This window comes from Malus domestica, chromosome 13, assembly GCF_042453785.1.
Source record: "Malus domestica chromosome 13, GDT2T_hap1".
NCBI classification, from domain to species: Eukaryota; Viridiplantae; Streptophyta; class Magnoliopsida; order Rosales; family Rosaceae; genus Malus; species Malus domestica.
Genome location: NC_091673.1, coordinates 5,855,795 through 5,880,291, shown reverse-complemented (window position 1 = coordinate 5,880,291; position 24,497 = coordinate 5,855,795). Strand labels below are relative to the sequence as shown.

The following is a 24,497-nucleotide window of genomic DNA, read 5'->3' as shown; positions in this document are numbered from 1 at the left end:
TCCCCGGCTTGCCCGCAAGGCGCCATGGCGGATTTAGGGAGCGAACACCTTCTTTGTTTTTTTTGATTTCACGGTAGCAGCGGCACAGTGGGAGTTCTAGGGTTACGGTTGGCTCTGATGCCAAATTGAATTTTACGGCTTAATTTTTATTGTATTGCATAATAGACAATATATACAAGATACAATCCTTGTTCTATAAGGAAACAATAAATGACACACAACTATCCTTCCTAATAAAGAATTTTAATATTTACAATATATTTACATACCCTTTTTAATACCACTCACGTTAACAATGGGAAGGAACAAAGCAGCTTTCAGATCTGTTCTCCCCACATTATCAGACATTATTCATAATTTAAATTTAACTTTATAATAAGTGGTCATTTAATTTTATTTTTTCGTATTTTTTCTTTTGCTGTAGAATTAAGATCAAATGGGATGATCACAATTTTTTTAAACTTTGGGTCCAAGAAAACTTTACTCTTCATTAGCTTAGCTAGTTAAAAGACTTACAATGATCGAGATGTCATCGTGACAATAAATTCTTGTATTTTTTAATAATTATGCTCACAAAATTATCGTAAAAATAGTTATGCTCATAGAATATCTACCTCTTATCCAATAGTACACGTTCGACAAAGAAAGAGATTTTTGCCAAAATGCCCATGCATGTCAACCATGCATTTCCTCCACTAGAACAAATTTACAAGTAGTAAAATTGGGCCAAAAAAGAAAACTACAAAGTAGATTATCACAAAATAATTAACAGGGATGTGAGAATATGCATGTGTACCAGTGTTTGTGACTTTGTTTCTCAGAGAGAGAGAGAGAGAGGATGAACATGAGCATGAAGATTTTACTTCCTTTTATTGGAATGGTGATGGCGATTATGGCTCAGACTGGGAGTGTGGTAGTAAACAAAGCAGCGATGTCCACAGGGACCAATGCATACATCATCGTCGTCTATGCCAACGCGGTCGCCGCCCTCATTCTTCTCCCTTCTGCTCTCATCTTCCACAGGTTAATTGTATATAATCCTTCCTTCTTTCGTGCATACAAATTATTTGATCAAATCAGCTGATTTATTATTTTACTGTACTTCTGCTCCGTCTCTCTCTAAAGTCTTGATAGTATTATTGTTCAGAGCGAATCCCAAATCTGAGGGACTTTGCATGTGCTAATTAGTAAATTGGATTACTCCTCGTATTGTCAATTGGTTTTATGATGGAACCCAACTTTCTTTAACTATCCTTTTCTTTTCTTTTTTCTTTTCACTTTGATTTTCTGGTTACTAGCAGATCGGAGCGCCCTCCCCTTACATTCTCCATACTCTGCAGAATCTTCTTGCTTGGCCTGTTTTGGTAGGTAACATACTAATTAATTACATGTGAATTATAATTTAATTACAATTTTTTAGAAATTTAATCAGAGATCATCATATGTGCAGTTGTTCAGCACAAATATTTGGAAATATTGGCATAGAATACAGCTCTCCCACGCTTAGCACGGCCATGCTTAACCTCATCCCAGCTTTTCTTTCGTACTTGCCATAATTTTTAGGTACTAATTTTCTTCCCCTTTTTCTTGATAGTGAGAGAGTAATAATATTTGTTTGAATTTTGGGGGACCAGCACTATATATAGTGCTTCTCAGTAATTATGTAATTAAGTTCTTTTGAACTGATGGCAAGTACTGTTACTGTACGACTATGACTAAAGATATTAAACTCTCTTCAAAGTTGATTTTCTTATAAAATCCAATTAGAACGGGTGTATCCATCTAAACACAGGAGTTGGTGATGAGAAATACTGCTCAAGTACCTCCTTCTCGACTCCAATTGGCTTGAAAATTTTATAATAGATTTCATATTCAAAACTAGAGTGTGGAAAAAGACTTATTACTACAGCTTTTATAGTAGTTAGTAAAGTACGGGACGAGAAAAAAAATTGAATAGAAAAATAATTATGTGAAAACACGTAAGAACTTTAATACGTAGTACATTCAATTTTAATCATGTACTTTTCTGCATCATTGATATAGAGAACATAAATTATTTTTCAAAAATGTGTATGTGCGTCTATATTATAAGCTTTTCTTATATAAATAGGGTTTTTATTACTTCGTTTTAGTTGAAACTTCAAAGGGTCAGCTGCCTGTATGGGTATGCACGCTCCATTGTTACACTGATTGGAAGAGAAAATGAAAGTGATGGAATTAGATTAACATTTTATGTTACGTAGAGGTAATTAGCATGCATTGCTTCAAATGAGTATTTAGGATGGAAACTGTAAACTGGAGAAGCTCAAGCAGCCAAGCAAAAGTTTTTGGAACCGTAATGTCAATCGGAGGAGCATTTGTTGTAACATTTTACAAAGGTCTACCGATCATACGGCTATCTGCATCACTTCCTAATTCACTCTATCAAATCTTTTCCTCATCAAGATCAAACTGGATCCTCGGAGGGCTTTTTCTTGCAGTTCACGCCTTCTCAATTTCTTTATGGTACATTCTGCAGGTAACTACCCCTAATATTCAGCTACCCTTTATAAAGCTGAAAGTAAAGAACAAGCGAATTATAACAAGTTTTACTTCTATTCGTTTTTCTTTCAAAATTCCAAATGTTTGCATTGCAGGCAACGGTCGTTAAGAAGTACCCCGCAATTTTGCTATCAGTCTTTTTCCAATGCTTATTCGCAACCATTCAGTCTGCAATATTTGCTTTAATTGCAGTTAGAGATGCAAGTGCCTGGGAAATAAGGCTGGATGTGGGGTTGATTGCTGTTTTATACACTGTAAGCAATTTTTTACGCTGTAGCATTTACTCAGTATTTGGAAGTGATCTAGCATAACCCCTTAATTAGAATTATTAATTTTTGAGTTGTATGCATGTATTCTAGCGTATTTGAGTATACGGGTTGATTATTATGTTAAAATATTTTTTTTATTATCATACAGGGAATTGTTGCGACGGTTCTTTATTTCAGTGTAATTGTCTGGTGTGTAGAAAAGGTTGGAGCTTTTTATTGTTCTATGTTTAAGCCTCTTGGCATAATTTTTGGTGTGATCATGGGTGCCATATTTTTGGGAGATTCATTCTACCTTGGAAGGTATAAATTAATATTGTTGTTCATATCAATTGTACAACCTCTTGTGTTTGATTTTGTATGATATTTAATCATTGAAAGTTGGTGAAAGCTACAGCTTGTTGACAACGTCTTTGGGTTGTTAGAAAATCTAGCTCACGAATCACGATTAAGAAATAATACATTCTTATTAGCAAATTAATGATGATTATAGAACAACTTTGCAGTTTGGTTGGTGCAGCCATAATCGTTACTGGATTTTATGCCATGATGTGGGGGAAGGCCACAGAAGAGAAGCTGATCGAAATAGAATCACTGCACCAAAATAAGCTCCCTTTGCTACAAAACGGGATACAAGACAAGAGAAGCAGAAGTATTGGTGCACAACTGTCCTATGTAAACACACATCTCAACTCCTGGTTCACAGGGTTATCTCCACCTTAACCATCTAGGTGAAAAGTCTAATGAACTTTTCATCATATAAAACTTATGTGCAATTAGGACATAAACTTTTAACTTGTAAAGTGTAAATTATTATGTCGCTCTTTTAATCTAAGACTTACACATCATGACTTATGCTATATCGAGCCCATTACACCTGCAACATGAGAACTAATTAAAAAATTGTTAACATGAAGGAATAAGAGTGAATTTCTAGTTGGAAGCATTTTATGGCTCATAAAAAATTGGAAATGAGATACATTTTATCAATTCAAAATGTGACATCAAAGAAAAGGTATGAAATTCAGTGAACATTTCAAAAAGGTACATAAAATTTTAGGGTAAATATCAGTTTACTACTCTCAAATTTCGTAGTTTTCAACATTTAGTATATGAAGTTTTTTACGTCCCAAAGTCATACCTAAAGTGTTAATTTTGGGACAATATCATACATCTGTTAGTTTGACTGTTAAGTCTCCCGTTAATTGATGATGTGGCACCCATGTGGACAATGACTGGGCGGCACGTGTCATTAACAAAAAAATTTATAAATTTAAAATTTAAAATTTAAAAAAAAAAAAAACAAACCACACCCAAAACTTCGTCTTCCCCTACCCTCCACCCCTCCATCCCCCACCACTCTTTCTTTGGATATATAAAGCCTACCCGTCTCTCACATTTTTCCACATTCGAGACATGCACAAACATATTTTCCTTTTCATTTTGGACACTTTCTTTGTGATTTTCTCAGAAGCCAAACATTCTCAACGATGGCCGATTAGCTCACCGACGACCAGATCTCCGAGTTCAAGGAGGCGTTCAGCCTATTCGACAAGGACGGCGATGGTCTCGTTCTCAGATCCCTCTCTCTCTCTCTCTCTCTCTTTCTTTCCCTTTTGTTCTTATTATGCCTAATTAATCTATGATATTTGGATCTAAAGCTGTTTTTGCACCAAACCTTAAACTTTTTCTGGTGAAAATTTGTGATTGATTGAGTATTTTTCAGAGATTGAATTGATTTATCATCCTCCGAGTCTGTTTTGATCGTTGAGGATAAGATCTGTTAGATTTGAGGTTAAATGTGTGGAATTTAAATATATGGATAGATTATGATTCTCATTTTCGTTTCCTCCATCGTTTGGATTATCCAATTTTTGGTAAAAGTGGGTCTTTGATTCAATTTCTCTATTATGGTTTTGGAGATGAAAAATTAATTATTCTTGTATTGGGATGGAGGGGTGAAGGGGATGAGGGGTGGAGCCGTGGAGGGGGTGGAGGGGTGGAGCTGTGGAGGGGGGGGGAAGACGAAGGGGTTCTAGGTGTGTGGGATGGAGGGGTGGAGGGTGGGGGAAGACGAAGGGTTCTGGGTGTTTGTGTGTGTGTGTGTTTTAATTAACTATTTTATGAGCACCACGTCATCAGTTAACGGGAGACTTAACAGCCAGACTAACGAATGTACGAGACTGTCCCAAAATTAACACTTTAGGTATGATTCTGGGACAAAAAAAACTTCATGTACTAAATGTTGAAAACCACAAAACTTGAGGGTAGTAAACTGATATTTACCCAAAATTTTAATATTTTTTGTAACAAAGTAAAATAGTGCAGTTAGACTAAATGACGATGTGTCATCAAGAGATTTTCTCATACAATTAAGATTTTGTTATAATGTCAATGTCGCTTATCACATATTCAAATAATGTCCTATCCATTTAATAAACGATTATTACGTGACAAAGTGATTACATAAAAATACTAAGGGTATTCACACAATTTTTTTTTTTACTTTCCACTTATTCGGTTAGTTTTTGTCATTTAATCATCCTTATCCATCCGATCCAACGGTTAAAATTTCAAAAGATGTATGAAAGATAAAATGGTATGTAAATAGTACCGGCCCTAAAAAAATCTCTCGGAAGCTCGTAAATTTGATTCTTCCCATTTAAACTAATTTCTTTTATCTACCATTTAGTACTATAATCTAGTGATATTCATTTTTACTTATAAGTGAGAAGTCTTACATTCGATTCTCGTCAAATGTGAATTTGAACCATATTATTACTAGCCTATTGTATAGATAATATCGTTTTTTTAAATAAATAATAATTTCTTTAATCTAAACAAAAAAAACAAACGATGTTTCGGCTAGATTCATAATGAACCTAACCAGATTGTGAATAAAAGAATCGTTTCACGTTTTCGACGGCTTCCCACCCACTTGACTTGACTACGCCACCATGACCATGCAATTGGGTGCTTAAACAATCAAATTCTAATTAGAGTTTGTCTTCACCCTCCATATTATTTGATTGACTCCCACTAGACTCGCCTTCTGCGAACTCCATGTCTGCATCTTCCTGTGAGAAATTTTGGTTCTGAAATTGAAGAAAAAAGCAGAGTTATGGGAAGGATCGCAGCACTGCCCATTGTTGGGATGGTGTTGGCTGAGTGTGCACAAGCTGGGCTAATTATAATAAGCAAAATAGCCATGTCCAATGGCATGAGCAACCTCATCTTCCTCTGCTACTCCAACGCACTCGCCGCCCTCATTCTCCTCCCAATTTCTCTAGTCTTCCACAGGTAATTACTTAAATTTCACTCTTACTCAACTACCCAGAAGCCAAAGATGTAGTTTTTCACTCGGGTTTTTTACTTTGATCACAAAGGTAATCAAATAATCTCACTGTTTCTCAACTACCTAGAAACCAAAGATTTGATTTTTCACTGTGGTGTGTTTGTTAGATCTGAGCGTCCTCCTCTCACTATCTCGATAATCGGATGGTTCTTCTTGCTTGGTTTAATTGGGTAAGTTAATAATTTCATCTGTTTGATGAAATCCCCATGTTAGAAATTACTGAAGGTTGCATTTTTATTTTGTTTGTGAGTGTGTGATTAGTGGGATTTTGTTTAATGGGTTTGATTGATAATTTGATATTAGGGTTTTGCAGATTCATGGCGCAGTTTCTTGGGTATGCTGGGATTAATTTTAGTTCTCCTACTCTGAGTACAGCTATGCTCAACCTCATTCCAGCTTTTACCTTTGTACTTGCAGTTATCTTCAGGTTATGCCCTCCTCTTTTTACTCACACTGCAAATTGTGATCACCCTGGTTTTTCCTTTAGACAAGACGATATTTTAAACTACTCTAAAGATAATCCATGGGGAGGGGAATTCGAGCTCAGGTGCAAGTGGGGAGGGCACACTGCTTTGACCAGCTGACCTCAAAATCCTTGTTTTTCTTTTCTTTATTCTGAAGTCTAATTTATCACAATTGTCTTATTTTGTTAGTAAGTCCTTACCTTAGTAATGTGTAGCTCTTCTGTTCTTAGAGGTATTTGTAGAAGAGCCAGTGTAAATATTTGATTATCTTGTTTGTTTCCAATGAGAATTTCAGCTGATGAGCTTTCTCTCCTTAAAGATACAATAAAATTCTTAGACAGTGGTAGACTGGTAATCTTACACTGTCACCGATTTCTAAATTCGATGAACTGGATGATTTCAGAATGGAAAGAATTGACATGAGAAGCTTCAGTAGCCTAGCCAAAACAGTGGGAACAATAGTTTCAATTTCAGGGGCTTTCATTGTGACTCTTTACAAGGGACCCCCAATTCTGAAGACATCCTCAAGTGTTATGACTGATGTGTTGTCTCATAAACAACTTATCTCAGAACGGTCAAACTGGGTACTTGGAGGAGTGTGTGTAGCGGCTAATTGTGTGTTGGCCTCAGCTTGGATTATCGTACAGGTGAAATCTGTAAAATTTACTTAAACGCTCATGAAGGGGTGGAATTTGGTTAGAAACTAAGACTGCTTCCTATTCCGTTTTTCTGTGTTTCAGGCATCAGTCCTAAAGAAATACCGCGCCGAGCTGATCATGGTCTTTTATTATTGCTTCTTTGTTGCTATTCAATCTGTAGTAGTCTCTTCAATTTTAGAAAGAGACCTGCGTTCGTGGGAATTAACTCCTAAAATCAGGTGGATCGCTGTTCTATACTCGGTAATTAGATAACTAAACACAGCCCTGATATACCTATCGGATGTAATATTTTCCAACACATGAACCTAAGTTGCTAAGTTATACTATTGCAGGCAGTGTTTGGCTCAGCATTCCAGGTTGGTGTATCTACTTGGTGCCTTAGAAGGACAGGGCCTGTTTTCGTAGCTATGTTCAAGCCTTTGGGGATTATCGTTACAGTTTTCATTGGTGTTACCTTCTTAGGGGATACTTTCTACCTTGGGAGGTAGGGTTTCAATCTTTATTCCCTGTAACTACCTTATCAATATGTTGTCGATTGAGAGGCACCAATTTTGTTTGTGTTGAAAATTGCAAAAAGGACATAATTTAGCTTCTCAATTTACATTTGCTAAATGCTGCAGTTTGATAGGGGCAATTGTTATTGTCATTGGATTTTATTCTGTGATGTGGGGCAAAGCCAACGAAGAGAAGATGGATGAGGATGCAGGGGAAGAGAGCCTGGCATCAATCAAACAGCAGGTCCCTCTATTGCAAAGCCACATTGAAGAAATATAGAAGTTTTTTTTTCAGTTGATCACCCTGTGAGGTCTCTCTTGCCAAACAAAATGGTAATCTCTGTTGCTTTTGTCAGTTCTTTTAGAATGCTACCCCTTCCTTGATCCCCGAAAACTGGGATATGTTATTGTGGGATTGGTTTGCTCAGGCCGTGACTAGTGAGTGTAAGTCACCCTACGTAATGCAGTTGCAATGAAGATCCATTTGTTATTGGAATCCTATATACATTGATTCAAACACAGTGTGTTGGTGTAAACTGAGCATAGCTGCAAATTCGCTGCAAACGTGAGTTGTCATGAGAAGCATGCCATGCCCATTGGCACTGATACTAACGAAATATTATGACTCCCCTGTTTCAGTTTATATATTGTCCAAGAGAGTAGAAATCTCAAAAGACAATGCAAGCTCATGTATCTTACATTAGCTGTCTCCTCCTGCAATGAGGAGCCAGTTTTCTTGCCTGGCCGTTAATCAACCTTTCGAGCTACTAAAGCGTTTGTGAATAATTTGTAGAGTTTCTATGTATTTTCTATTGTCAACGCACTGGTATCGTACTTAAACTTCAACAATTTTCCAATGAGTTGCAGATATGTTTGATGTTTTCCTGCATAGATATTCTTAAGAAAGTTTGCTTGTTAGTTTTGTTAAGTCTTCTTCATAACATGCACTGATCTGACGGAAAAGGTTTGCGAAAAGAATATTAAACAGGAAATAACTGTTGATTTTCCATGGATAATGTAGGGTCATCATGGACATGGGGAGCATGATCACAGATATCAGCAGCAGGAGTTGAACATTGAGTTTGCAGGGTCAAAGCTGTCTTAAGATAACCACAACAACACAACGTGCATGTGAAAAGCAGCTCCTTATTTGGAAATGAATAGATGTGTGGCAAAGGCCAAAGTTATTGAAGTTCCATATTTGATTGTTTACACTTAATCAAATAAAATATGAAGCTTGTATAAACTTATACCATTATTCTGATTAATGACTAGTAGTGTGGGCATAGGCTTTTCCTACTTTCAAATGTGATAGCCTGCTAGGTGAGTTCAAATTGAAATGCAGGGTTATCTGGACGTAAGAACGTATTCGTGCAGTTGGGAATTCGGTTGTGGAAATTTGCTAATCTGTTGAAATGGGGGTGTGGGATTCAGCTCAAGAATCCGCCATTTTCTTTTAAGAACAAAAATGCAGGAGAAAAGTAATTAAGGAAGAGTTACTGCTATTTTCTCAGTAACTCCTCCTGAAGCCTGAGCTGAGCTTTAAAGGTTGACATAAAATCACATCCAAAATATTATCAGAAAAAAACAAAGCACCACCATTGATCCTTGTTATGAACTTATAGCTGAGTAATTGGGTGGACTTATTAGCTTTAATTTAACAACATTTCTTGGCAAGGCTGTTTGAAATGTTGTAAGGAAAATCTCCAGGAGTGCAGGCCAGGACTATATTTTCTAGCTGTGAAAAAGAAAAGGAAAGGAAAAAAAAATAGTGGCAATAACACAATATAAAGAAGTTACACTTTTTTTTTTCTTTTTTGGGAAACCTCGACGGTACGAGGGAAATTTTATTGATAACGAAAAAAGAAGTTACACATAGTCAGGGCGGGACATAAACCTTACGCCTCATAAAATAGAGATAACAAAAACAATACACGAAAAAAAATGAGGGACATAAACCGTACCCTTCTAGAAACGAAAACAAGAGAGATACAAAGAAAAGTGGGGGGACATGAAACCTAACTCCTCTAAAACCAAACCTAAAGGTCTAAACCTGCAAAACAAGTTGAGCAACACCACAAAGTTAGGGAAAAAAAAAAGTGAGACAAACCTAGATGCCAAGATGCACATTAATGCACAAATGAACAAATTGAAATGTAAAAAATACCTCATTTACTCACACTTCAACTGTCAATTACAACATCATTGATATCATTTGGGGTCATCACAAAAGCTTCAGGCCGAGGACAGAAGGTCCCTGATGGATTGCATCTCAGTTACAACATCACTCATATCCTTTCGGTCTCTCGGGGATTCATCAGAGCACGAGATTCCGATATTAAATATTGAACTCAAACACACTTGGATTTTTTCAGCACTGATGATGCTGCTTTGGTTGGAAGTAATAGGGTCGAATAGTGAATCTGCAATTTCTGCAACTCGATGTGGCAAATCCATCTTTACAAAATTGTGAAGGTTCAAGCCGTCACTAAACATAGGGTCGGTGGGTCTCTTCCCTGTAAACATCTCTAACAAGAGAATACCAAAGCTGTAGACATCCCCACATGTTGCAATCTTGCTTCCCATGCCATACTCTACAATTCAAACATCACAAAAGAGCAACATGAACTCGTTAGTTAATTAACTTTATTTTTCCAGCCAAGTAAATGAATGAACAAAATGAAAACAGAGAAGCACATGAAGATGTTTACCTGGAGCAGCATAACCAACCGTTCCTCGTATTCCAATGGAACTTGTCTGACTTTCCGCAACGCTACTGGTCAGGTTTGAGAGAAATCTTGCCAGTCCAAAATCAGAAACAAGTCCAGTCAAGTCGTTTCCCAAAAGAACATTGCTAGGCTTGAGATCACAATGGACAATTGGTGCCTCGCAGTGATTATGAAGATAATCCAATGCACAAGCAACATCAATGGCAATGTCTAGCCTCTGAAGAAAACTTAAATTTTTGGGTGTTCCGGCTGTTGGATGCAACCACTCCTCTAAGCTCCCATTGTCCACGAGCTCATAAACTAAAGCCTTGAAATTATTACCAGAAAAGTCCACACTTGAACAAGCCGTTACAACCTTGACAAGATTCCGATGTCTGATATTTCTCATCGCCTCACATTCGGCTATGAAACTCTTAGAGGCTCCCTGGCGTAACATGTTAAACACCTTGACCGCTACAAGCTGACGAGTTCCATTGTCATCATCAAGAACTCCTTTATACACGGACCCGAAGCTGCCCATGCCAATCAGATTAGTTGAGGAGAACCCATCAGTAGCCTTCAAGAGGGCGTTATATGACACTTGAAAAGTAGAGTTCCCCAAAGCACTTGGACCTGCTCCTTTCCCTTTCTTTCTTGATGAACGAACAAACAGTAATGACAACACTATAACCATTCCCAGAAAGGCAAACCCAGCTACAAAAGAGATTATTAGTTTCAATCTAGGAGACAATCTGCCCTTATTCTTGCACTTGGGAAGTTGGAGATTACCAATATCGCTACAGAGCCCGGTGTTTCCAACAATTGAAGTTGCAGTTGCATTTTTGAAAACACCTTCAATCGGTACTGTTCCCGAAAGTCGATTGAAAAATAGGTTGAGATTCTTCAAGAAAGCAAAGCCCTCCAAAAACTTTGGAATTTCGCCGGACAAATTGTTGCGAGAAAGGTCTAAATCCTCAATCCCTCTCAATGAACTCAATGAAGAAGGAATGGTCCCGTTGAAGAAGTTGCCTTGAAAGTGTAGGACTTCTAAATCTACACAACCTCCAAGAGTATTGGGAAGTTCTCCTGACAAGAAGTTGTCCGAGAAGTCCAATTTGCCTAAACTGCTCAATTTCCCGATCTCCAATGGAAGAGAACCGGTTAAGCGGTTTCTAGACAAGTTGAACGAAAGCGATAAGGAGGTGAGCTCAAAAACTTGCTGAGGTATTGTGTCATTGAGGTTATTTTGCGAAATATCCAATTGCAATAGGCTCTGGCATTTCCCTAGGCTTGAAGGGATGTCACCATGAAGATTATTTCCTTGCAATTCAAGTGTATCTAGCATCGTTAAATTTCCTAGAGTGGATGGAATGCTCCCTGATAATTTGTTGGTAAAAAGACGCAACTTCCGAAGCCTTGTAAGCTTGCCAATATCAGTGGGGTTATTACCTGTCAAGTGGTTATTCCCCATAACTAATAATTTCAAGCTGACTAGACTGGTTATCCCGGCTGGGATGTTTCCATAGAGTTGGTTTCCTCCAACCCAAAGGATTTCAAGCGTGGTTGAGAGATTGGATATGGCTGTGGGCAGCACCCCTCCAAAATTGTTAGTCTGTGTAACCAACCACCTAAACTTCGTGGCATTGCTCAAGTCCGAAACAAAACTCAAGTCCCCATTTGTACCGGTTCCAAGGCGGTTTGAATCTAGAAGGAGCGTTTCGAGGTTACAAAGCTTTTGTAGATTTGGAACTTGTCCGGTTAGTTTGTTATCTGAAACTTCAAATTGCACTAGATTTGTGGCATTGGATATTGATATAGGAATGGACCCTGAGAATTGATTCCCGGTAATGTGAAATACTTTGAGATTTGGAAAATTGTAGCCAATTCTCTGGGAATAGTCCCTTGAATTGAGTTGAATGCGATGGAAAAAATAGCTAGATTAGAGAGATTATAAATGGAGGGAGGGACAATACCAGACAACTTATTTGAACCTAATGAGAAAAATCTCAATTTTTTCAACTGACCTAGGGAACTAGGGATGTCACCTGACAAGTGATTGTCGTAAAATGCAAAAACATCAAGTGATGAAATGTTCCCCAAGGAATCAGGGATTGCCCCTGACAAAGTGTTGCGTTGAAGAACAAGTTTTTCAAGTTTAGGAAAGGAGCCAAACTCTATAGGAATTTTACCCACCAAATGATTGAAGCCTGAATGGAAACCGATGAGGTCAAGACAATTGGACATATTGACAGGAATAACACCACTGAGTGAGTTTTGGGTCAAATTTAATACCTGCAATCTGCGCAAACGCCCCATTTCTGGTGGAATTTGACCCGACAAACGGTTGTCGCTCAAACGTAGTACCCTGAGGAAGCTTAGATTTCCTATGTGTGGGGATATGGTACCCACCAAGTTTTGGTTCCCTAGGTTTAACCTAGTGATCCTTTGGTGATGTCGTTGGCTGCATGTGACACCTTGCCATAGGCAGAAGTGATATGATTCGTTCCATGAACTCAGGAACTGGTCGGGGTCCTCCTTTATCTGCGCTTTGATGGCCAACAACGCCATCCTGTCTGTTTCGTTCCCGCCTAGTTTCGGATGCATGGAGAAGCTGAAGCAGCAGAGAAATACGTTAAAAAGTGAGTGTAAAATAACCAATCTCACGGCCAAAAACCCCATGTTTGAATTGGGTAAGTGTGCATGCAGAGACTGAGAAATTGGTACGTGTACATTTCACCTAAGGTTTCAGTTTGATATTTATAGAATTATAAGGCATGAAGAAGTCGGATATAATCTCCGACGATGACATCACTTCCTGTTTCTTTTCTTTTCTAGAAAATTGACACCAAAAAAAAAAACAATCTATAAAAAAACTTACAAATCCAAATACATTGGGGTGGGAATTTTATGCGGTCTCATGCAAAGTCTCCGATCATAAGTAATTTTATGGGTATGGTAAGTGCATTATTATTTTTATTTCAACCAAAATTACTACTCAACGCTTAAGGAGACATGAAAAGATTTGAACCTGTAATGCAAAGGAGTTGTAGAGAAATTGTTGTGATTGGTTCATATTTTGAGCTGGCAACAATGAAGTAACCTGTGTTTTCTTTCGGTGGAAATATCACATGGTGAGGGCTGCATGAAAGTTGCAGACAAGTGCTGCAAAGTAAAAGCAAAAGTGGACAACAAGCCAAATGCATTTCGGCTAGTAAACTAAACAAAGAAAAGTTTGGTGGACATCATTATGAGTAAAGACACAATGATGATGCTTGTAAGAAAATAGAAAAATGTGGTTGCTTTTGCTTTAATGATTATGAAGAAATGTGATGATGGATTGGACTTTATTTAATGCAAGGAAATGCTTGCATTATGTGTGCTTGCCGAGGGAGAAGGCTTGCATCAGGGAAGCATCCAAGGAGATGGTGAGAGCATTTGGCTCTACCATGGGAAAGGTTGAACATGGGTTGAGAGAAAATCAAGAGAGTTAGAGTGAAAAGTATTCTAGTGAAAGAACTCTTGGGGTAGAGTGAGGCTCTTGGAAAATTCTATGAGTGGGTGTACAAGGGATTTAGGATTAGGTTATGTCGATTTAACTCATGTGTACTTGTACTGTTATTCTCATAGTGAAGAGCAATATCTCTCTGGGGACGTAGGCAGGATTTTTGCAGAACCTCGTAAATTTCTTGGTGTCTTTATTTCTTGTATTTTATTCTGTTCAACTGAGTGTGATTTGATGAAGTTGTAATCTGAATCTCGTTTCTGCACTGACGAACGGGCCAAGGCACAACAGAAATATCATACCCACAACCCTACACTAAGTAACTTTCCTAGTAGCTTCTCCACCATCGAAAATTTTCTCGTTGTGAAGGATGTCGTGGACAAATGCCAAGTCTTCTTGAAAGAAAATTCAAAGTCTATCAACATAATGGTTGGAAATTAAAGTCTACATGGAGAGATTCGATTGTGACATTTGATCACATAATTACAAATGTAACTATGTTCAACTTGTCACACTTGTGACTAGTGACTAGTTGTCAACTTGTCAAATGTAATTACAAATGTTTTTACATAAATAGGTTTATGGAATTCTATGGGTTCTTGTTTCTATTTTGACACTTGTAGTGAGAATCACAATACGCGTACTGGTAATTGTATGGTTAGAAAGAGAAATATTGGCAGGGATACAACAGCGTATTGGACCCGAATACACCAGTCCTTTGAGAGTTCTTCAAGCTCTAACAGATGGGACCAAACTACTTTTCAAAGAAAATCATTTTTCCATCTAGGGGATACTCGTTTATTCAATATCGGGCCATCCATAGCAGTCATATCAATTTTAGTAAGCTATTCAGTAGTTCCTTTTGGATATCACCTTGTTTTAGCATATCTCAATATCGATGTTTTTTTATGGATTGCCATTTCCAGTATTGCTCCAATTAGACTTCTTATATCGGGATACGTGTCAAATAATAAATATTCCTTTTTAGGTGGTCTACGAGCTACTGCTCAATCGATTAGTTATGAAATACCATTAACTTTATGTGTGTTATCAATATCTCTACACGTGAAGGAGCAAATGAGAACCTTTCGTAGCGTCAACGTTGCAATATTTATACTAGTAGTGTTTTTTCGATTTTAATGATTGTAATTATGGATTATAATCCTAGATTATAATGCATGATCCTCGTGGCCTGTGTATATGCATGCCAAGTCAATTAACAATTCATGGACAATTCTACACGTACCTCTTATGGAGTGAAGTGTCAAATTTTCAAGGACGCCAAAAAGGTTGTTGACCCTGCTTTGTTTGAATCAAATCATTCAATCCAAAAGGCTGTTGTTGAGACACTCCCTTTGTTAAATGCTGACGTGGCATGGGGGGGACAACGGATGGGATGGGGAAGATGGGAAGGATGGGGTTTCGGCATTTTTGGGGGGGGGGGGGGGGGGGGGTGGGGTGATGGGATATGGGTTTTGTTTTGTTATTTTGTTTTGTTTATTTTTTATTTTTTAATATTTAGTTAATATTTTATTAATTTATTATAATTTTTTTAATAGAAAGTGGGTCCCGTTTCATGCCACGTCAGCATTTAACAGAGAAATTGACAAACAACTAACGGAAGGTATGACATTACAACAAATTCGAAGATAAGGTATGACATTGATACTTTTTAAAGACGATATATGAAACTGTTAATAACCCAATAATTGAGGTAGTTTTATATAATTTACCTAAAAAAAATTTAATTTTCTACAGTTATTACTATATTTGGTCTAATTTTTTTTAGAAGAGCAATTTCTAGCTCCTATACTGCATCAAATAGCAATAATTAAACTTATTTGTGCTTTGATATTACAAAAGTGGCACAAAATCATATCGTGCTTAATTAATCATGCATTTGGACGATCGATCCATCTAGTAGCAATTACCCCACTCTCCAATTTAGAAAATAAGGAGAAGAACATGCCTCCACTCAACCACTACTTTTCTTTTTTACTTATCTTTAGACAATAACTAAGCGTAAGGAAAGAGGTAGGCAAAAGAAGAAATAAATGTGCTTTCTAAAAAATAAAAAAATAAAAAAATAGAAGAAATAAATGTGATCCACGGTGGTTGGTAGGCTCTGACTAGGGAATTGATCATTGCGTCCAATGAGGTGGAAATAGATTCTCTCCAAATCTCTTCCATCAAGATCATTAGATCAAATGATTTGGGTCTTTTAAATTTCATCAAACGGTTAAAAATTATTATATATTTTTAGAGATCAAAACAGGTGAGTCATTGGATGAAATTTTAAAAGCTCAGATCACTTGATCCAATGGCCTTGGTGGAAAAGATTCAAAGAGTATCTCCTCCCCAATGAGGGAACTCACTCTGTCCTTTGTTAACTTACCTCTAAACTCAAAAATTAAAGTAATGCTGTGAGTTTTTTCGACCACTAGAAGGTTGGATTATCATGGTAAAGTAACCAGCTAAATTTTTATATTTTAAAAAGTTCAAAAATTAAAAAATTAAACAGTTATGGGTATGGTTAACCATTTATAAACAGTTATGGGTATGGGTATAACCGTTTAGGCAATTACCCAACTGGTAAACGGTTATGCGGGTATGAGCATAAATGGTTATGGGTAAATAACCGCGGTTACCCGCCCGCCATAACCGTTGCACATCCCTATCAGCAACATAACTGTTTGGACTCAAATTTACACCATCGGCCGTGTAATCGAGGCCGTTGAGTAAGCATAGTTCTCAACTGTCGGATGAAAAAGTGAAGATATTTTTGTTAAAGGATAATATTATGGTTTTTGTCACAGTAATTATTTTTTAATTTGGATTATCTTAGCATTATATCTTCAAACAAGTACAGTTCGAGTGAACTTGGGATTACTGCTATTAGACTGGAGAAACTTGGTAGATGAGGTTTGAAAAGTCATGGTGCATGCACGGATGGATTATGGAAAAGCCTAGATAGGCTTGGCTCTGGTGGTGATGTGATAAGTCTAAGATTTAATAGTCTTAGATAATGATGACAAGCCTAGGTAGGCTAGGCTAGGCTATGATGATAAGACTTTTATTTGGATAGGCTTTTGTGAGGTTTGGAAAATTGTGAACATCTATCTGAAGGATATGGTAATTCTCTGATGCGGATTAATTTCAGTTCCGCGGAAAAGAATTGCAGTTGGACTCTACAAGCACCATCAGGTTGTGCCAGGTAGATATCCAACGCTATAAATACATAAAGGTTGTGCAGCATTGAGGGCCTCGACAATTTCAACACATAACTGCCTTGCGCAAATTCTCTCAACAACCTTGAGATTTTTTTCTTTTTTCTTTTCGCTGACACACCTTCAGTTTGGATAAACAGCACTGTGAAGGCAACCGGTGATATCTTCAGTTGGCATAAACAGCACTGACGCCGTAGAATCAGCCGATCTCGCAGCATCTTCAGTTGGCATAAACAGCACTGCGTTGAGGGCGACTAGTTATTTATCCAAGTCTTGGTCGAGAAGGATTTCCGAATCCTTATTGGTCGAGGTCATCTCATCAGCCTTCTCGGCGAAGTGAGGTGTTACATTTTACTGGGCTCGGCAATTTGCACGCCGAGTTATTTTATGATTGGATACTCACAAGTGGGATTTAGAGTTCGGCATTCCGACGGCCGAACCACGTTTACTGTTAAGACTTATATTCGCTTTGAGTATTTGTACCCTTACACTTTGGTGTCGATTCGGCATGAGTTCACTCTGACGAATACCATCACTGTGACCGAATCCGACGACGACGATTTGTGAACTTCGTAAGAATAGTAGCCTTGTCTTCAGGTTCGAGAACCCAAGAGGCCGAGATTGTTCCTTCCTCGGTCGCAATTGCAAGACGAAGTCAGCCGCACGCTCAACGCAACGTCAACACATTTTACTCATCGGCCGTTGAGTTGGCACGTCCCGCATTCAACCGAATGACGTAGTTAGCTCATAGATTACTCGGTATGCGCACCACGTAGGCTTTGTAGTTTTTAGGGTCAACATAAACACAATTAGTGACTCTAGAAAGATAAAATTTGCTAATGTAACATATATCTTATTAATTGGGAGTTGGGACTAGAGTCTAGGATTAAAAAACTTATATGAATTTGGAAGAAATTAAATTAGGCAGCTAAAGGCGGTGGAATGGCAAATGGTGGTGGGGAATAGGGTAATTTGGGTTTAAAGTTGGAAGGTTGCGACGATTGAGGCTGAGAGTTCTTAAATATAATTTGGGGATATTGGAAAAGACCGGGGTTCTCGGGCTCTGTAGAGGAAATAGAGATATTTTACTTTTTAAATTTTTTATAATGACCAAGCTAAAAAACGTTGTCGTTTTGGCTAGGTCTTTTAAAACAAAAATTAAAAACCTCTTCTTCTTCTTTGTTATAAGCACTGTTGCCTGCACATCCATGGAGGCAACAAGCCTCTCCACTACACCTGCCCAAATTGTTGGAGGGTCCCGAAGGTCGATCACAAGTGTTTCTTTGGGCTTCCGAAGGGTCCCGGGTCCCTACATGGATCCGCCAGTGATCTTACTATGTACTTAAATTATAAATTCACGTACGTCTGAGACAAATTTACAGTTTGACAAGAGAATACTTCCTTATAAACAATGTATTTCCTTGCCGGTAGGTTCTGCACTTGTGAAAGTATCAAAGGAGACGATCGATGCAGTGGATGAAGTCGGAAAGGCGATCGACGGAGATCTGCTCAAGTACTACAAGAGCTTCAAGTGCACCCTAACCGTGACTCCCAAGGGAGACGGGAGCTTGGTGAAATGGTCGTCTGTGTATGAGAAAACACACGAACAGGTTCCCGAACCAAGCATCATCAAGGATTTTGCTGCCAAGAACTTCCTGGAGCTCGATGCCTATGTTCTGGCTAATTAATTATTTGCAAGCTTAAATAAGCTAGCTTTGGAGATCATTGGAGTTTTTACTTAATATATAATGGCCAAATAAATAAGATGAGTCGAAGTATGCATGCTAATGCACAAAGCCGGTTTTATCTAAACCCTAATCTGTAAGCAGATTGCACCCTATATTATTTTGGGTTTGGATCTTGTACTTTATATGCTAGTAATGTTTCAATGTTTGTGTCCCCTCACTTTTACTTTTATCGCACGTACAATTTGAAAGAAGAAAAAGAAAAACATGTCATTACTTCATACTCATTTAACCGTAAACGTTTAATACCTGTTTACTTATTTACCCTTTTTAACCCGTTTATCTTTTTTTTTTTCATTACCCCTTTTTCACCCATCTACATATTTTTTAACAACTTGAAAATTAAAAAAATTTGTCATAATTTTCTTTTTTTTTTTTATAATTAAACACCGTTATAGGTACATTCATCATACATTTTCGTATTTTAATTTTTTAAGTCCTTATACCATTCCAATAATTGAAATAATAGTTTACATACGATATTTTTAACTGTTACCAATGAAGGTAAATATAATATTTGTTAAGTATTATTGGGTTACAAAAATTGTTTAGAAGACATTTTTGTCAAAGCATTTCTGTCAATTTCACGGTTACCCGCAAGGAATTTAAATTAATTTGACGAATTCCTTGATGATGAGAATCATCATTCCTGTAGCAATGTTATTGAGAGAATGACCGATGAATTCCTCGCTAATTTATTGGGAGCTAAGTATTATTGGATCGAGAACATGGTTTGTGTTAGTTTTACATATATAAAATAAATGGGTAAACGGTTACCCGTTTATAACCGCAGTTAATACTCATAACCGTCCATTTAAATTTCGTAGGTAAACGGTTATACTCATAACCGTTTATTTATCTAAACGGTTACCCATAACCATAACCGTTTAATTTAAATGGGCGGGTAACCGCGATTACCCATAATCAATGGGTATTTGTCCATCCCTAGTTGTTGAGGAGAATTTGTTGGTTTTATTACCCTTGAGATTAATCTTGATTTATTCTATGAACCAAATTCAATAGAAAATAGTGATTTAGAACCAAATTAGTCTAATATATATATATATATTTTTTTTTAAGCTTTTATGTTGGAACCTCCTGATCTTGAAAACCTGGATCCGTCACTGAGTAAGATAATATATGCATGTAACTACCTTCAGCATATTTAATAAGCCGAACGGATCCAATAGCTTTGCCATCGCCTTCGAGGAAATCGATGCTTTTGTAGTCATGAGGAAATGCCCTGGGGAAGACGGTGGAGTCCCTAAGGGCTTCCCAAAACTTTTGTGCAGGAGACTTCACCTCAACTTCTACTTCAAGCTTTCCATCACATGAAGCCATTTTATATATATAGATGTGGTAGCTTTAGCTAGAACAAGAATGTAATCAGAGGAAATTGACTGATTTTCTTAAAGAATTGCTTGAGATTTCTGAGAATAGGGATCCATATATATACTAGTTTGAGTGCTTTGGAGGTCTTAAATTCAGTAAGAATAAGCTCAACTGCCACTTTATTAACCTCCCTCAGAAACACCACAAAAACTGGTAGCTTTCACATGCATCATGAATGTGCAAGGAATGGGAGAAGGGCCCAATACTTTAATTGCTGTATAGTTCCTAGGTCGTAATTAGCCCAAGGCCTTTTGAAACTAAGAAAGCACAAGTGAGGACCTGCATTTGGCTCGGGCAATGGAGGGAGACTTAAACCAGCCCAAACGTCGATTAGGGGTGGCTTTTTCCGTGTGTAGGTCGTATCGGTTAGTTAGTTCGACGATCGGGCCTCATAATTCGATTGTGGTGGTGAATTTGGATTATCGTTGCATCTCATTGTTTGGAGCCTTGGGAGACTAGAAAATTTGGATAGTTCAAGAGAGAGAAAGAGTGACTAGGGTCTGTAATTTGTGTGAAGTGGGCATGGGTATTGAGTTAATAAGAACTGTCAGATTCAACTTGTGTGATCCGGATTTCTTACTCTTTGGACTCTAAATAGTGAGAACCGGAGAGGATCTATGTCCATAATTTGGAGCTCTCCAGGCATGGTCTTTAGGCATGTGTAAGTGGGTAAACTAAGGAGCTCTTCATGCATGGTCTGAGCCAAGTATTATCTAATTTGCAACCCTTCCATTTCATATGCTGTTCTTTTGTTACATTCAAAGGAATCCACCTTCATCACTTGGGAGAGATTCTTGCACACACGTTCGTATGCGACACCTCCCATCATTCGTGTGTGAGTGTCGATGCATACGAATATGTCGGTGCTGGAATTTCTCTCACTCACACAACCATAAGCTACGACTCTATACATTAGACCACGAGCGTAAATGTACATGCTATTCCAAATACAAATAAAATAAAAAGAAGGATGTACTCTCCTTAAAATGTCCAGACGTACCTATCTATTCCAATGAAACATGCTATTCCAAATACAAATCCAACACCGACTCCGGCAATAACTCCTGTATAATCCTTGCTCGATTTCCCGAACCATGTTCGCAGAGGAGCATCCAGTCCTGCTGGACAAGGGGAAGCATCGTATCCGCAAAGACTGTTCCCTTCAAAGCTTGAACTTGAGAAGGTCGAAAACTGACCTCCTGTAGGGATCACCCCATATAACTGATTGTCTGCAACGCTAAACTTGGACAAGAAGTTGAGATTGACCAGCGAAGGCGGGAGTGTCCCCGAAAGCTTGTTATGAGACAAATCCAGAGTCTCTAAGTTGGACATGCCAGATAAACTACTCGGAATCGGTCCTGCTAGACTGTTGAACTTGAGATCCAAAACATGAAGCAATTTCAGTTTCCCAAACTCGGGCCAGACTGGTCCGCTAAGATTATTGTTACTTAGTCCCAGCGTCGGTGGAAATCGCCACACTTGATTGTACTGCAACGCTCGTGCACTTACATTCCTCTTCATGAGTAGAAGGAAATCAGGGGAAGGTTCCTCAATGGAGATCCTCCCACTATTGAGGCTCGGTAATCCAGTTAAGCTTATAGGGATTTCACCCGTAAGTGAATTATTCGACATGTCCAAGTAGAAAAGACTGCTAAAATTGCCAAACCAGCCTGGAATTGTTCCTTGCAATTGGTTCCACGATATATCCAAAAATTGCAATCTGCTGCTAGTACTCAACCATTGAGGTATTACACCTGTGAGCCTACAATTTGCAATAATAAGAACCTTCAACTTTTCAAAATGAAGGGTCGGATCAGCAGGAAATTCTTCGCCGCGGAAGTTCAAGGTGAGAACCAAAGTAGTCAGGTTCCGGCATTGCTGTAAAATTTGTAAGGCAGAAGAGATATTGGAAACGCTGGAATTTGACAGCGAGAGGTAAGAGAGGCTATGGAAACTCTTGAAGCTTTCTGGTATTTCGCCCGTGAAGTTGTTACGGGCAAGATTGACATTATTCAAATGTCGACAAGAGGGAAGATTGGAGGGAATAGGCCCATCAAACTGATTGGAACCGAGATCAAGAGTGGTCAAACTAGTCATTGCTGAACAATTAAGATCAATTGTGCCCTGCAATGAATTGTTTCTCAAATTAAGCAAAGAGATGGTCGAGGAACTCGACAAGAAAGGGGGTATCCGACCACCAAAACGATTTGAATGGAATACAAGATTCTGTAATCTTCCAAGCCTGTGGAAAACATCTGGGATGGTTCCTGAAAATTCATTAGTTGAGATATCCAAATGAACAAGATTAATGAGGTTACCGAATTCTTCGCTGAGCACCCCGGAAAGCTTGTTATCTTGAATGTTCAACTGGGTTAGCTTTCGCAGACGAAATAGACCTTCGGGCACACCGCCATTGAAATTATTCATGCCTAGACGGAGGTCCTCCACGGAAGTACAATTGCCAAGACCTGGTGGGAGGTTGCCAGAGAAGTAGTTCACAGCCAACTTCAGTGCTCGAAGCTGAGTAGACTTGTCACAGATGCTGGCCGGAAGGGTACCATTCAAAAAGTTTTGAGAAATTTCAAGCAACCGGATTGAAGGCAATTCGATATCGAAAGGAATGGGGCCGGAAAAATCATTAGAGCTCAAGTCTAAGAACTCTAAATTCGGCAAATGGAAGAGCGAAATTGGAAGCGAGTGTTTGAGGAAATTTTGAGAGAGATTGAGGGTTCTAAGCTGGTCCAAAGTGCCTAAAGATGCAGAGAGATTTCCCACTAGCCTTCTCTTTGGAAGCTCCAACTTAACCACTCTATAAGTATCAATGGAATCGTTCAATCCGAGAGAGGAAGAAGAATTGCAAGTGATGCCTGCCCATTTGCAGCAATCAGATGAGAAATTGCTACCCCACGCATCAATCACAGAATCTATACCGTTCATGAAATCCTCCAATGCCTTCAAATCATTTGGATTGCATGTCAGGTTTTGAGAGCTCGAAACCCGAGCTTGTAAGCAAAACCCAATAACAAAAATGAAAACCCAGAAATCTTGAGCACCCATTTCACAGAAACACACCCTCTGGAAGAGAGAGAGATACAGAGGAGAGAGTATGTACAATCAAGTAGCAGCAGCAGCAGCAAAACCCTTGCCAAGAACCAAACTTTCTGAGGTGGGTTTTCTTGTATCAAACATAATGTCCGAGAAATGAAGCAAAAATACAAAATTCAAAGAAATAAAGCAGAAAAGTAATAAAAAGAGAGAGTACAAAGACGAACCTGACAGATAAAGAGAGAGCAATGGATTTGCTTTTGATCCTTTTGACTTCAAAGAAACCAGGTTTCGGCGTTTTTTTTTTGTTTTTTTAATTAATTTTTTAATATTTAGTTAATATTTTTTTCATTTTTTAATTTTTTATTAATTTTTTTAATAGAAAGTGAATCTCTTCTCATGCTACATCAGCATTTAACAGAGAAATTGATAAACAAGTAATGAAATGTATGACATTGCAACAAATTCGAAGATAAGGTATATATAAACTTTTTAAATTATCCAAAAAAAAATTAATTTTCTACAGTTATTACTATATTTGGTCTAATTTTTTTAAGACAGCAATTTCTAGCTCCTGTACTGCATCAAATAGCAATAATTAAACTTATTTGTGCTTTGATATTACAAAAGTGGCACAAAATCATATCGGACTTAATTAATCATGTCTTTGGACGATCTATCCATCCCGTAGCAAATACCCCGCCCTCCAATTTAGAAAAGGAAGTAACTTCGCAGCTGAACATTTCAGCAGAAATTTCAGCTTACATCCAATCCCTAAAGAATACGTGTTCAAATTTTAATTAAAAAAATCAAAATTTAGATATATGTTCACTTGAAATTAAGTGTAAGTAAGATCTCTTGCTGAAATTTCAGCAACGAAGTCCTATTAAATAAGGAGAAGAACATGCCTCCACTCAACTCAACCACTAGTTTTCTTATTGACTTATCTTTAGACAAGAACTAAGCGTAAGGAAAGAGGTAGGCAAAAGAAGAAATAAATGTGCTTTCGTAAAAAATAAATGAAGAAATAAATGTGATCCAAGGTGATTGGTAGGCTCTGACTCGGGAATTGATCATTGGGTCTAATGAGGGGGAAATA

The 24,497-nt window shown here is 37.9% G+C and overlaps 5 protein-coding genes across 16 annotated transcripts; 2 read left to right on the top strand and 3 right to left on the bottom strand.

The window, feature by feature from the left end:
- Nucleotides 1–702: 702 nt before the first annotated feature.
- LOC103451939 (WAT1-related protein At5g40240-like) lies at nucleotides 703–3,667 on the top strand. 10 transcript variants are annotated; one of them, XM_070810932.1, is made up of 7 exons: nucleotides 789–1,023; nucleotides 1,302–1,364; nucleotides 1,451–1,563; nucleotides 2,446–2,518; nucleotides 2,734–2,795; nucleotides 2,959–3,110; nucleotides 3,314–3,667. In XM_070810932.1, the coding sequence occupies exons 4-7, from the start codon at nucleotides 2,503–2,505 to the stop codon at nucleotides 3,528–3,530; spliced, it is 447 nt and encodes a 148-aa protein (XP_070667033.1). In that variant the 5' UTR covers nucleotides 789–1,023; nucleotides 1,302–1,364; nucleotides 1,451–1,563; nucleotides 2,446–2,502; the 3' UTR covers nucleotides 3,531–3,667. The 10 variants fall into 10 exon arrangements, with proteins under 10 accessions (XP_008389609.1, XP_070667032.1, XP_070667030.1 ...); XM_008391389.4 differs by having other exon boundaries at nucleotides 2,281–2,518; XM_008391386.4 differs by having other exon boundaries at nucleotides 2,281–2,518; nucleotides 2,637–2,795.
- A 2,013-nt stretch (nucleotides 3,668–5,680) lies between these two features.
- LOC103451938 (WAT1-related protein At5g40240-like) lies at nucleotides 5,681–9,086 on the top strand. Its single transcript, XM_070810629.1, has 8 exons — nucleotides 5,681–6,107; nucleotides 6,270–6,332; nucleotides 6,476–6,589; nucleotides 7,030–7,273; nucleotides 7,367–7,525; nucleotides 7,618–7,769; nucleotides 7,906–8,112; nucleotides 8,801–9,086. Exons 1-7 carry the CDS (start codon nucleotides 5,929–5,931, stop codon nucleotides 8,057–8,059), a joined length of 1,065 nt encoding a protein of 354 aa, XP_070666730.1. The 5' UTR covers nucleotides 5,681–5,928; the 3' UTR covers nucleotides 8,060–8,112; nucleotides 8,801–9,086.
- A 580-nt stretch (nucleotides 9,087–9,666) lies between these two features.
- On the bottom strand, nucleotides 9,667–13,319 carry LOC103452357 (probable LRR receptor-like serine/threonine-protein kinase At3g47570). Of its 3 annotated transcripts, none has more exons than XR_003767940.2 (3): nucleotides 10,491–13,319; nucleotides 9,947–10,373; nucleotides 9,667–9,832 (listed from the first exon to the last, which is right to left on the bottom strand). XR_003767940.2 is itself a non-coding variant. In XM_029091370.2 (2 exons), exons 1-2 carry the CDS (start codon nucleotides 11,956–11,958, stop codon nucleotides 10,015–10,017), a joined length of 1,827 nt encoding a protein of 608 aa, XP_028947203.1. In that variant the 5' UTR covers nucleotides 11,959–13,319; the 3' UTR covers nucleotides 9,935–10,014. The 3 variants fall into 3 exon arrangements, 1 of the variants encoding a protein (XP_028947203.1); XR_003767941.2 differs by having other exon boundaries at nucleotides 9,960–10,373; nucleotides 10,491–13,210; XM_029091370.2 differs by lacking the exon at nucleotides 9,667–9,832 and having other exon boundaries at nucleotides 9,935–10,373.
- Nucleotides 12,276–13,055, bottom strand: LOC139190762 (putative receptor-like protein kinase At3g47110). Its single transcript, XM_070811231.1, has one exon. It carries the CDS (start codon nucleotides 13,053–13,055, stop codon nucleotides 12,276–12,278), a length of 780 nt encoding a protein of 259 aa, XP_070667332.1.
- A 7,743-nt stretch (nucleotides 13,320–21,062) lies between the features above and the next one.
- LOC103414313 (phytosulfokine receptor 1-like) lies at nucleotides 21,063–23,652 on the bottom strand. Its single transcript, XM_008352712.4, has one exon. The coding sequence runs from the start codon at nucleotides 23,408–23,410 to the stop codon at nucleotides 21,335–21,337; it is 2,076 nt and encodes a 691-aa protein (XP_008350934.3). The 5' UTR covers nucleotides 23,411–23,652; the 3' UTR covers nucleotides 21,063–21,334.
- Nucleotides 23,653–24,497: the final 845 nt, after the last annotated feature.